At 39.7% G+C, this 13870-nt stretch overlaps 1 protein-coding gene across 1 annotated transcript in view; it reads right to left on the reverse strand.

The window, feature by feature from the left end:
• The window catches only part of LOC129619641 (uncharacterized), a 179357-nt gene extending 169089 nt beyond the window's left edge, over positions 1-10268 (reverse strand). Inside the window, exons 1-2 of the mRNA XM_055534845.1 lie at positions 9796-10268; positions 363-392 (exon numbers count right to left, since the gene is read on the reverse strand). Of these exons, the coding sequence (XP_055390820.1) occupies positions 363-392; positions 9796-9850 (85 nt within the window). The 5' untranslated portion in view covers positions 9851-10268. The remainder of the gene's footprint in view (positions 1-362; positions 393-9795) is intronic.
• Positions 10269-13870: the final 3602 nt, after the last annotated feature.

Below are 13870 nucleotides of genomic sequence, written 5' to 3' on the forward strand. Positions count from 1 at the left end.
CTTTAGCTGACACAGTAGCATTTAATGTTGTGGGAGAAGAGACAGAAAGTGAATATTATACCAAGAGGCAGTTCTTAGAACACCGCTTTGGAGTTGGACTCTGAGGGTTGACCCTGAAGTCTGCTAGTTTTACCTTGGACAAATTACTTAGCCTCTCTATATCTCATTTTCTTCATCTGTAAAATGGACCTAAGAAAGAAATGAGACTGTTGACAGTAATCATGTATTGAGAATGATATAATCATTACATAGTCATTAAGTATTAGTTGATACAGTATTATCATTATAGAAACATCGAGTGTTGAGCTTAAAGACAATAGATTCTCAAGTGGTAAAATCTAAAAGAAGCTTGAAATACTTACCCAGGAGGACTCTAAGTAGAAAAGTCTTACCTATAAGAAAAGAAAAACATACATTTATTAAACACATATTATTCTCCAGACATTGTTAGTGCCTCATATATTATCTCATTTTATTTTCAAATCAGTCTTGCATTGGTTGCAAGTATTTTGACTCCACACAAATGAAAACAAATTTAAGAGACTTATGACATTTTCACAAAACTACCCAGCTTATTTGAAGCAAAGGTGAGTTTCTAAAATAAGTAGATCCACCCTCCAAACTCATGTGTTTTCATCAAACCAAGATGCCTTCAAAATACATTCAGTGATCACTTTCCATTGCTAATTGTGTCAGTTCTAATGAATCAATATACCCACTGTAAAAACAAATAAGCTTATGAAACATTTTAACAACTGCAGCAGTTTCAACAAAGAGAATACACAACACTTAACATACCTAAACACCAGGGAGTAAAGAGTAAAATCTAAAACTGTTAGACACATCAGCCATCATTCTGACCTTTACTACTTAGAAGAATACCCTTTGCAAAATAGTGTAAAAGGAACATTAAAGAAGCTAACCTTTGTAAAACTTTTTTTTTTCCTCACAAGGAGGAAACTTTATAGGTGTCAACAGATTCATTGATGTGCCTTAAAGCATGTGAAAACCAGGCTTGCCAGCTGCTGTTCAGAGGTTAGTATTTCACTTTTATATAGTAACTTTTGCCTTATGAGGGTTTCTAAGAGCTTTATAACTTTATAAACAATCTAATGGGCTTCCCTTGTGGCTCAGATAGTAAAGAATCTGCCTGCAATGTGGGAGACCAGGGTTTGATCCCTGGCCTGGCAAGATCCCCTGGAGGAGGGCACAGCAACCCATGCCAGTATTCTTGCGTGGAGAATCCCATGGACAGAGGAACCTGGTGGACTACAATCTATGGGGTCACAAAGAATCAGACGTGACTATACGACTAAGCACAGCAAGTACACAGTAAACAATCAAACAACTCTAAAGTCATTCTTTTCCTAAATGAACATAAATTCTGCTCAGATTCACCAGGGAAAAGTCACAGTGACTGTTTCATTGCTTCTTTAGCATTGGCTATGCTGGACACAGGACTCCAACTGCGCTTTTTAATATAACTGTTATAACTCTTATCACACTGTATTATACCCCTGTCTCATCAAATAGCCTGTGGGCAACCTGATGGCAAAGACCATGTCTTATTCATCTTGGTACAGTTTTTGTTCAATACGTATTTTTTTTTTTTTGCAAATCATTTTTTTAAATTTTATTTTATTTTTAAACTTTACATAATTGTATTAGTTTTGCCAAATATCAAAATGAATCCACCACAGGTATACATGTGTTCCCCATCCTGAACCCTCCTCCCTCCTCCCTCCCCATTCCATCCCTCTGGGTCATCCCAGTGCACCAGCCCCAAGCATCCACTATCGTGCATCGAACCTGGACTGGCAACTCGTTTCATGCATGATATTTTACATGTTTCAATGCCATTCTCCCAAATCTTCCCACCCTCTCTCTCTCCCACAGAGTCCATAAGACTGTTCTATACATCAGTGTCTCTTTTGCTGTCTCGTACACAGGGTTATTGTTACCATCTTTCTAAATTCCATATATATGCGTTAGTATACTGTATTGGTGTTTTTCTTTCTGGCTTACTTCACTCTGTATAATAGGCTCCAGTTTCATCCACCTCATTAGAACTGATTCAAATGTATTCTTTTTAATGGCTGAGTAATACTCCATTGTGTATATGTACCACAGCTTTCTTATCCATTCATCTGCTGATGGACATCTAGGTTGCTTCCATGTCCTGGCTATTATAAACAGTGCTGCGATGAACATTGGGGTACTCGTGTCTCTTTCCCTTCTGGTTTCCTCAGTGTGTATGCCCAGCAGTGGGATTGCTGGATCATAAGGCAGGTCTATCTCCAGTTTTTTAAGGAATCTCCACACTGTTCTCCATAGTGGCTGTACTAGTTTGCATTCCCACCAACAGTGTAAGAGGGTTCCCTTTTCTCCACACCCTCTCCAGCATTTATTACTTGTAGACTTTTGGGTCACAGCCATTCTGACTGGTGTGAAATGGTACCTCATAGTGGTTTTGATTTGCATTTCTCTGATAATGAGTGATGTTGAGCATCTTTTCATGTGTTTGTTAGCCATCTGTATGTCTTCTTTGGAGAAATGTCTATTTAGTTCTTTGGCCCATTTTTTGATTGGGTCATTTATTTTTCTGGAGTTGAGCTGTAGGAGTTGCTTGTATATTCTCGAGATTAGTTGTTTGTCAGTTGCTTCATTTGCTATTATCTTCTCCCATTCTGAAGGCTGTCTTTTCACCTTGCTAATAGTTTCCTTTGATGTGCAGAAGCTTTTAAGGTTAATTAGGTCCCATTTGTTTATTTTTGCTTTTATTTCCAATATTCTGGGAGGTGGGTCATAGAGGATCCTGCTGTGATGTATGTCAGAGAGTGTTTTGCCTATGTTCTCCTCTAGGAGTTTTATAGTTTCTGGTCTTACGTTGAGATCTTTAATCCATTTTGAGTTTATTTTTGTGTATGGTGTTAGAAAGTGTTCTAGTTTAATTCTTTTACAAGTGGTTGACCAGATTTCCCAGCACCACTTGTTAAAGAGATTGTCTTTAACCCATTGTATATTCTTGCCTCCTTTGTCAAAGATAAGGTGTCCATATGTGCGTGGATTTATCTCTGGGCTTTCTATTTTGTTCCATTGATCTATATTTCTGTCTTTGTGCCAGTACCATACTGTCTTGATGACTGTGGCTTTGTAGTAGAGCCTGAAGTCAGGTAGGTTGATTCCTCCAGTTCCATTCTTCTTTCTCAAGATCGCTTTGGCTATTCGAGGTTTTTTGTTTTTCCATACAAATTGTGAAATTATTTGTTCTAGCTCTGTGAAGAATGCTGTTGGTAGCTTGATAGGGATTGCATTGAATCTATAGATTGCTTTGGGTAGTATACTCATTTTCACTATATTGATTCTTCCAATCCATGAACATGGTATATTTCTCCATCTGTTAGTGTCCTCTTTGATTTCTTTCACCAGTGTTTTATAGTTTTCTATATATAGGTCTTTAGTTTCTTTAGGTAGATATATTCCTAAGTATTTTATTCTTTCCATTGCAATGGTGAATGGAATTGTTTCCTTAATTTCTCTTTCTGTTTTCTCATTATTAGTGTATAGGAATGCAAGTGATTTCTGTGTGTTGATTTTATATCCTGCAACTTTACTATAGTCATTGATTAGTTCTAGTAATTTTCTGGTGGAATCTTTAGGGTTTTCTATGTAGAGGATCATGTCATCTGTAAACAGTGAGAGCTTTACTTCTTCTTTTCCAATTTGGATTCCTTTTATTTCTTTTTCTGCTCTGATTGCTGTGGCCAGAACTTCCAAAACTATGTTGAATAGTAATGGTGAAAGTGGGCACCCTTGTCTTGTTCCTGACTTTCGAGGAAATGCTTTCAATTTTTCACCATTGAGGATAATGTTTGCTGTGGGTTTGTCATATATAGCTTTGATTATGTTGAGGTATGTTCCTTCTATCCCTGCTTTCTGGAGAGTTTTTATCATAAATGGATGTTGAATTTTGTCAAAGGCTTTCTCTGCATCTAATGAGATAATCATATGGTTTTTATTTTTCAATTTGTTAATGTGGTGTATTACATTGACTGATTTGCGGATATTGAAGAATCCTTGCATCCCTGGGACAAAGCCCACTTGGTCATGGTGTATGATCTTCTTAATGTGTTGTTGGATTCTGATTGCTAGAATTTTGTTAAGGATTTTTGCATCTATGTTCATCAGTGATATTAGCCTGTAGTTTTCTTTTTTTGTGGGATCTTTGTCAGGTTTTGGTATTAGGGTGATGGTGGCCTCATAGAATGAGTTTGGAAGTTTACCATCCTCTGCAATTTTATGGAAGAGTTTGAGCAGGATAGGTGTTAGCTCTTCTCGAAATTTTTGGTAGAATTCAGCTGTGAAGCCGTCTGGACCTGGGCTTTTGTTTGCTGGAAGATTTTTGATTACAGTTTCAATTTCCATGCTTGTGATGGGTCTGTTAAGATTTTCTATTTCTTCCTGATCGAGTTTTGGAAAGTTGTACTTTTATAAGAATTTGTCCATTTCTTCCACGTTGTCCATTTTATTGGCATATAATTGTTGATAGTACTCTCTTATGATCCTTTGTATTTCTGTGTTGTCTGTTGTGATCTCTCCATTTTCATTTCTAATTTTATTGATTTGATTTTTCTCCCTTTGTTTCTTGATGAGTCTGGCTAATGGTTTGTCAATTTTATTTATCCTTTCAAAAAACCAGCTTTTGGTTTTGTTGATTTTTGCTATGATCTCTTTTGTTTCTTTTGCATTTATTTCTGCTCTAAGTTTTAAGATTTCTTTCCTTCTACTAACCCTGGGGTTCTTCATTTCTTCCTTTTCTAGTTGCTTTAGGTGTAGAGTTAGGTTATTTATTTGACTTTTTTCTTGTTTCTTGAGGTGTGCCTGTATTGCTATGAACTTTCCCCTTAGGACTGCTTTTACCATGTCCCACAGGTTTTGGGTTGTTGTGTTTTCATTTTCATTCATTTCTATGCAAATTTTGATTTCTTTTTTGATTTCTTCTGTGATTTGTTGGTTATTCAGCAGCGTGTCATTCAGCCTCCATATGTTGGAATTTTTAATAGTTTTTCTCTTGTAATTGAGATCTAATCTTACTGCATTGTGGTCAGAAAAGATGCTTGGAATGACTTCTATTTTTTTGAATTTACCAAGGCTAGCTTTATGGCCCAGGATGTGATCTATCCTGGAGAAGGTTCCATGTGCGCTTGAGAAAAAGGTGAAATTCATTGTTTTGGGATGAAATGTCCTATAGATATCAATTAGGTCTAACTGGTCTATTGTATCGTTTAAAGTTTGTGTTTCCTTGTTAATTTTCTGTTTAGTTGATCTATCCATAGGTGTGAGTGGGGTATTAAAGTCTCCCACTATTATTGTGTTGTTGTTAATTTCTCCTTTCATACTTGTTAGCATTTGTCTTACATACTGCGGTGCTCCCGTGTTGGGTGCATATATATTTATAATTGTTATATCTTCTTCTTGGATTGATCCTTTGATCATTATGTAGTGACCATCTTTGTCTCTTTTCACAGTCTTTGTTTTAAAGTCTATTTTATCTGATATGAGTATTGCTACTCCTGCTTTCTTTTGGTCCCTATTTGCATGGAAAATCTTTTTCCAGCCCTTCACTTTCAGTCTGTATGTGTCCCCTGTTTTGAGGTGGGTCTCTTGTAGACAACATATGTAGGGGTCTTGTTTTTGTATCCATTCAGCCAGTCTTTGTCTTTTGGTTGGGGCATTCAACCCATTTACGTTTAAGGTAATTACTGATAAGTATGACCCCGTTGCCATTTACTTTATTGTTTTGGGTTCGAATTTATACACCATTTTTGTGTTTCCTGTCTAGAGAATATCCTTTAGTATTTGTTGGGGAGCCGGTTTGATGGTGCAGAATTCTCTCAGCTTTTGCTTGTCTGAAAAGCTTTTGATTTCTCCTTCATACTTGAATGAGATCCTTGCTGGGTACAATAATCTGGGCTGTAGGTTATTTTCTTTCATCATTTTAAGTATGTCTTGCCATTCCCTCCTGGCTTGAAGAGTTTCTATTGAAAGATCAGCTGTTATCCTTATGGGTATTCCCTTGTGTGTTATTTGTTGTTTTTCCCTTGCTGCTTTTAATATTTGTTCTTTGTGTTTGATCTTTGTTAATTTGATTACTATGTGTCTTGGGGTGTTTCGCCTTGGGTTTATCCTGTTTGGGATTCTCTGGGTTTCTTGGACTTGGGTGATTATTTCCTTCCCCATTTTAGGGAAGTTTTCAACTATTATCTCCTCAAGTATTTTCTCATGGTCTTTCTTTTTGTCTTCTTCTTCTGGGACCCCTATGATTCGAATGTTGTAGCGTTTAATATTGTCCTGAAGGTCTCTGAGATTGTCCTCATTTCTTTTAACTCGTTTTTCTTTTATCCTCTCTGATTCATTTATTTCTACCATTCTATCTTCTAATTCACTAATCCTATCTTCTGCCTCTGTCATTCTACTATTTGTTGCCTCCAGAGTGTTTTTAATTTCACTTATTGCATTATTCATTATATATTGACTCTTTTTTATTTCTTCTAAGTCCTTGTTAAACCTTTCTTGCATCTTCTCAATCCTTGCCTCTAGGCTATTTATCTGTGATTCCATTTTAATTTCAAGATTTTGGATCAATTTCACTATCATTATTCGGAATTCTTTATCAGGTAGATTCCCTGTCTCGTCCTCTTTTGTTTGGTTTGGTGGGCATTTATCCTGTTCCTTTATCTGCTGGCTATTCCTCTGTCTCTTCATCTTGTTTAAATTGCTGAGTTTGGGGTGTCCTTTCTGTATTCTGGCAGTTTGTGGAGTTCTCTTTATTGTGGCGTTTCCTCACTGTGTGTGGGTTTGTACAGGAGGCTTGTCAAGGTTTCCTGGTTAGGGAAGCTTGTGTCGATGTTCTGGTGGATGGAGCTGTATTTCTTCTCTCTGGAGTATAATGAAATGTCCAGTAATGAGTTATGAGATGTCTATGGTTTTGGGGCGACTTTGGGTAGCCTGTATCTTGAAGCTCAGGGCTGTGTTCCTTTGTTGCTGGAGAATTTGCTTGGTATGTCTTGCCCTGGAACTTGTTGGCCCTTGTGTGGTGCTTGGTTTCAGTGTCGGTATGGAGGCGTTTGATGAGCTCCTGTCAATTAATGTTCCTTGGAGTCAGGAGTTCCCTGGAGTCAGGGTTTGGACTTAAGCCTCCTACTTCCAGTTATCGGTCTTATTTTTACAGTGGTTTCAAAACTTCTCCTTCTATACAGCACCATTGATAAAACATCTACGTTAAAGATGAAAAGTTTCTCTACTGTGAGGGTCACTCAGAGAGGTTCACAGCGTTACATGGAGAAGAGAAGTGGGAGGAGGGAGATAGAGGTGACCCAAATGAGATGAGGTGGAGTCAATAGTGGAGAGAGTGGGCTAGCCAGTAGTCACTTCCTTATGTGCACTCCACAACTGGACTGCTCAGAGATGTTTACGGAGTTATACAGAGAAGAGAAGAAGGAGGCAGGAGACAGGGGTGGCCAGAAGGATAAAAGGGGGAAATGAAAAGGAGGGAGACAGATCCAGCCAGTAATCAGTTCCCTAAGTGTTCTCCACCATCTGGAACACACAGAAATTCACAGAGTTGGGTAGAGTAGAGAGGGGTTAGGGAGGCGATACAGGCGACCTGGTGGAGAAAACAGAGAATCCAAAGGGAGAGAGAGCAGTCAAGCCAGTAATCTCGTTCCCTAGTGAAAAATGGGTCCTGAAGATTGGGTTCTTAAAGGTACAAAATTGGTAACAAATACATAAAAGCAAAAATTAAAAATCTAGAGTAGAGTTTGGGATTTCAAAAATGCGATGTTAATGAAGAAGAAGGAAAAGAAAGAGAGAAAAAAACGAACAAAGAAAAACAAGGTCGCAAAAATTATAAAGAAACTACAGGTACAAAATTGATAACTAATACCAAAAAGCAAAAGTTAAAAATCTAGAGTAGAGTTTGGAATTTCACAAATACAATGTTAAAAAAAAAAGAAGAAGAAAAATAAAGAGAGAAAACAAACAAACCAACAAAAACAATGTTGCAAAAATTATAAAGAAAATACAGGTACAAAATTGATATCAAATACCAAAAAGCATAAATTAAAAATCTTGAGTAGAGTTTGGAATTGCAGATATATGATGTTATACAAAAGAAGAAGAGAAAGAAACAGAGGGAAAAAAAAGTCACAGAAATTATGAAAAAAACTATAGGTACAAAATTGATAACATATACCAAAAGGCTAAAATTAAAAATCTAGAGTAGAGTTTGGAATTTCAAAAATACAATGTTAAAGAAAAGAAGAAAAAGAAAAAAAAAAAGACAAACAAAACACGGTCAAAAAATTATAAAATATATATATGAAGTTTGCTGAAGAAGAAAAAAAAATAGGGTCTTTTTTTTGGCAAAGTAATAGTTATAAAAGTGAAAATTAAAGGACAATAGATGACTTAAAAATTTTTTTTAATTAAAAAAAAAAGAAACAAAAAGAAAGAAAGATTGATCGTAAAAATAGTAAAAATATATCTAGGTCTTTCTCTGGTTTTGTTGTGAGTATTGTGGGTTCAGTTCATTTTTGGCTAGTTCCTTGGTCTGACTTATATTTCTCAAGATCTATAGGCCCCTACCTATGTAGTCCGTAGTAACCACAGGGTTTTAATCTATGGCCTGTAGCTTCCAAGGCGTTTCCCTCTGTTATAGCTTCTTCTGTTTGCTGGTCTCTTCAGTGTCTGGTTCCCACCCTGACACAAAGGGGACAGTGGAGGACACTATTTTTTTTTTTTTAGGCTCACTTGTTCAGCCGCGCTGTTGGGAGGGAGGGAGGGATGCTGCAAACAGATAACACTGGCGTGCGCTCGCAGTGCCTCAGCCACACTGGGTCTGCCCCCGCTCACGGGGCGTGTAGCCTCCCTGCCCACACTGCTTGGGCTCTAGGTTGTTCTGCCGGGAACAATCAGAGGCCGGCCCTGGGCTGAGCTCCCAGGTCCAAGCCGCTCAGGTTCAGGCACTCGGGTAGTCCTCAGAGGCGCAGACTCGGTTGGGCCTGCGTTTTGTGCTCTTCCCAGATCCGAGCAGCTCAGGTGATGTGTTTGGTGGGCGCCAATGCTGCGACTTATCGCCTCCCCGCCACTCAGTTATCTGGGTGTAAAACTGGCGCACCTTCTCAGGCAGATGTTGACCGTCCAGAACCCCAAGAAGTTTTAGTTAGCAAAGAAGCCTGCTTACAGTTTTATAGATAGTGTCTCTCTTGGGCTGCGATTGCCCCCTTACAGCTCTGGCTGCCTGTCACTGGAGGGGGAAGGTCTGCAGCCGGCTATCTCTGTTCAGTCCTTTGTTCTGTGCGCGGGCCTGGCGGTGTCTTAGGTTAGGCCTGGCTTTTCGCGTGGTAGATATCCCATAGTCTGGTTTGCTAGCCCAAATTATTTCGCTCAGATAGCGCTCAGGACATTCGGGCCCGATTCTTACTCTAAGGGACACAGCCCGCGCCGCGCTTCCCTGCCCAGCCCCCGCTTGCTAATGCCATGTGCAGGCGTCTGCGCTGCTTCTCCGCTGGGGGAGTTACCGTAGGGCTCACAATCTGCAATTTTTAATTGTTTATTTATTATTTTTTCTCCCTTTTATGTTGCCCTCTGTGTTTCCAAAGCTCGGCACAGATTTGGCAGTGAGAAGATTTCCTGGTGTTTGGAAACTTCTCTCTTTTTAAGACTCCCTTCCCGGGACGGAACTCCGTCCCTCCCTCTTTTGTCTCTTTTTTTGTCTTTTATATTTTTTCCTACCTCCTTTCGAAGAGTTGGGTTGCTTTTCTGGGTGCCTGATGTCCTCTGCCGGCATTCAGAAGTTGTTTGTGGAATTTACTCGACGTTTAGATGCTCTTTTGATGAATTTGTGGGGGAGAAAGTGTTCTCCCCATCCTACTCCTCCGCCATCTTGGCTCCTCCCCTTCAATACGTATTTAATGAGCACTTACTCCTGTGCCAGCTATATGGTCAAGCTAATAAGACAAATGAGACATGGCACTGGGCTGGAGAGATGCTGTGAACAAATGAAGGAAAATCATTGCTCATTTCAACACAATATGAGAGAGACAACACAGACACAGCATGAGCACAGGCTGGTGAGAGCGTGAGAAGGACCTGGATCCAGCACGCAGGATCAAAGAAGACTCCCAGAGGAGGTGAGAATGTAGTTCTGACCTGAGGATGTCTTCTAGTGCAGAAAGGCCTTTTGTTGTTGTTGTTCAGTCACTAAGTCTTGTCCAACTCTTTGCGACCCCATGGACTGCAGCACGCCATGTTTCCCGGTCCTTCACTATCTCCTGGAGTTTACTCAAATTCATGTCCATTGAGTCGGCCTTGATAACACTTGTATCTTGTTCTACAAGTGATTAGAAGTCTTCAGGGGGTCCTTAGCATGGAGTGAGATTGTTTGACTTAATATTTTATAAGAATCCCTTTGACTGTGAAAGTGAGAAAAAGCTGGAAGAGATCAGTTGAAGCGGGGACCCAGGTTGAGAGATCTAGGCAAAAGATTAAGATGGTAAAGCCAGAGGAAATAAAAACACTGAATTCAGGATATTTTAATACAAAGGTTAAGAATTTGCTGAAAATTTGGATGTGGTAGATGAAATAAAGAAGTGAAAGATCAGTCCAGGGTTTTACTCTGAAGGACTAGATGCACTGTGCGGTGAGGAAGCCAAGGGACTGAGAGAGCAGACTGTTGCAAGGTGCATCTCCATGGATATTTCAATAGAGAAGAAAGCTGACCGGGGTCATCAGGGGAAAAAATGTGGATGGCTCCATCTAGGAGGAGTAGCTGGAGGGATTATGTGGTGTCATCAAGTATTAATAGTTCTTCCCTTTGGTGGTGGTTTTAGCTTATGTAAGACAATTTAGGAAATGTGCATCAGATACTGTTATCTAGGAACTTCAGAGAGGAACTAAAGATTCTGTGACTGCCATGTGGCTGAGAGAGCCGATTCTTTGGTAGGTTGATGAGTCTGGGCTCTTGAGGAGGAAAAAGGGGCCTGAGGTTCTCAAAGAGGAGAAAAGGACAAAGGTTTTTTTTTCTACATTGCTTTGTCTTAGTCAATATAATAACGTATCTTGCTCAGGGACATATTTCTCCTTAACAAGAACCTTCTGGCTAATCTTAAGACTATATTGTGAGAGTGGGTCTGGTAAGACCTTTCTACTGCTAGTTCTAATCTTGTTAATTTAAGATGCATGTTGTGAGAGTGGGTCTGCTCAAAGTATATAAGGCTTCGATAAGACTAGTGAGTGGGGGCACGCTCTGTCCCCCTCCTGATGTCTGTGTCAGCTTTCTCTGTCCCTTTTTCACTTTAATAAAACTGCTACACAAAAGATCTTGAGTGATCAAGCCTGGTCCCTGGTTCTAAAGCTAAATCTTCTATGGAGATCACGAATGTGACATTGTTCACTGTAAGCTATTGATTGTTACCAGTTCTCCTGGTCCAACTACTACTTTCGTCGCTACATGTTCACATCCCTTTCAATCATTAATTCTTGAGTCGGGTTTTTGTGACTCAGGGAAGGTCTTATTTATACAAACAAGAGGCAGGCAGAGGACATGGGGGAGGGGTTTGCCCTGGTAAGAACCCATAGTGTCCTGCTCGGATACACACCCCCAAGTACCCGTGAGCTCCACCAGGCTCAGCTGCTGCTGCTGCGTTGCTTCAGTCATGTCCGACCCTGTGCAACCCCATAGACAGCAGCCCACCAGCTCCCCCATCCATGGGATTTTCCAGGCAAGAGTACTGGCGTGGGCTGCCATTTCCTTCTCCACCAGGCTCAGCTACTTGCTGTTTATTACACATGATCTCCCACCACTCTCTCCATGTGCTCTGCCCTCTGACTGGAATTTTCTTCCTCACGTTTACCCTTGCTGCTGCTGCTGCTGCTGCTAAGTCGCTTCAGTCGTGTCCGACTCTGTGCGACCCCATAGACGGTAGCCCACCAGGCTCCCCCATCCCTGGGATTCTCCAAGCAAGAACACTGGAGTGGGTTGCCATTTCCTTCTCCAGTGCATGAAAGTGAGAAGTGAAAGTGAAGTCGCTCAGTCGTGTCCGACTCTAGTGACCCCATGGACTGCAGCCCACCAGGCTCCTCCATCCATGGGATTTTCCAGGCAAGACTATTGGAGTGGGGTGCCATTGCCTTCTCTGCACATTTACCCTTGGAGAGCCCCAACTCAGCTTTTTTTGTTTAACTCAATAAATCTCTTCACTATGAGATCTTCTCTGACAACTGAGAAAAATTTAGCAAAGAATCTGCTCTGTTTCTCCAATACGTTCCTCATACCTCAGAGTTCTTGTCCTAATCTAGCACTTATCTATGTTGACCTCCTTTCTAGCCTAGCATTGTGAATCTTTCTAGAATAGGATTTGTATCCAATTATTTTTGCACCACCAGGACTCAGTACTGACTGCAGAAAATTATGTGCCCAATAAAAAACTTTGGAGGTGAATGAACCTCGAGAACCTCTAATCTCTACAAGGCAGTCATTTCTCAGTTTGTTATAGCCTCTTCTTTCAAAGACAAACTTTGATTAACTGCAATATCTGTAGCCACAGGCATGTGGACACCTTCCGCCAGCTGTAGGCAGCCCATACTGCAGAGAGCTACCTTTTTCCCTCAGTAATTACGGATGCCTTTTTTTTTTTTTTTTTTTTTTAACTTAAATCCCTGGCCCTTTCAACTACTGATTGTGTTATCCAGCTGTGCAATCAGCCTGAATGAAAAACTGTCAGCAGTTACTTTTTTAATGTAAATGATTTCTTTATCCACAGGTCTGGGCTATATGTTTTTCAAGGGGTAGTGCAGGATAAGGAATGAAGAGAGTTTTCTAGTGAAGCATATTTTAGAGTTTCATAGATATTCATTTCTGATTTTCCACACAAATATGCATGCATCCTGGAAGTAATTACCACAAATTTTGTTGTTGTTGTTTTAGTCTCTAAGTCATGTCCAACTCTTTTGCAACCCCTTGGACTATAGCCCACCAAGTTCTTCTAGGATTTCCCAGGCAAAAATACTGGAGTGGGTTACTATTTCCTTCTCCAGGGGATCTTCCCAACCCAGAGAGCAAACCTGTGTCTCCTGAAAGCAGATTCTTTACCTTTGAGCCACCAGGAAGCCCTAATTATCAAAACGGTTCTGACCAAATTATGCTTGAACACAAGGAGCATTTCCCAAATTTGAGTCTAATACACACTGCTAATCTGATTCTGCCATGACATTTCACATTTAAAACCAGCTAACTTCTGTGAGTCTCAGTTTATTCCATTAACAAAATGACTCCCTAGTGGTGATGAGAAAAATGGACAGCTACATGTGAGAAAATGAAATTAGAACACATCTTAATACCATATACATAAAAATAAACTCAAATGGATTAAAAACCTAAAAGTAAGGCCAGATACTATAAAACTTTTATTAGAGAGAAACACAGGGGGAACACTCTCTAACAGAAATCACAGCAAGACCTTTTTCCGTTCACCTCCTAGAGTATTGAAAATGAAAATAAAAATAAACAAATGGGACCTAATTAAAAGCTTTTGCACATCAAAGGAAACTAATAAAACACAGCCCTAAGAACAGGAGAAAATATTTGCAAGTGAAATAACCAACAAGGGATTAATCTCCAAAATATACAAACAGCTCGTTTAGCTCAATATCAAAAAAGCAAGCAGTGCAATTAAAAAAAAAAAAAAAGGGTGGGAGATCTAAATAGACATTTCTCCAAAGAAGACATACAGATGGCTAAAAAGCACAAGAACATCACTAACTATTAAAGAAAATGCAAATCAAAACTACAATGAAGTATCACCTTACA

Source organism: Bubalus kerabau, chromosome 9 (assembly GCF_029407905.1).
Source record: "Bubalus kerabau isolate K-KA32 ecotype Philippines breed swamp buffalo chromosome 9, PCC_UOA_SB_1v2, whole genome shotgun sequence".
Lineage (NCBI taxonomy): Eukaryota > Metazoa > Chordata > Mammalia > Artiodactyla > Bovidae > Bubalus > Bubalus kerabau.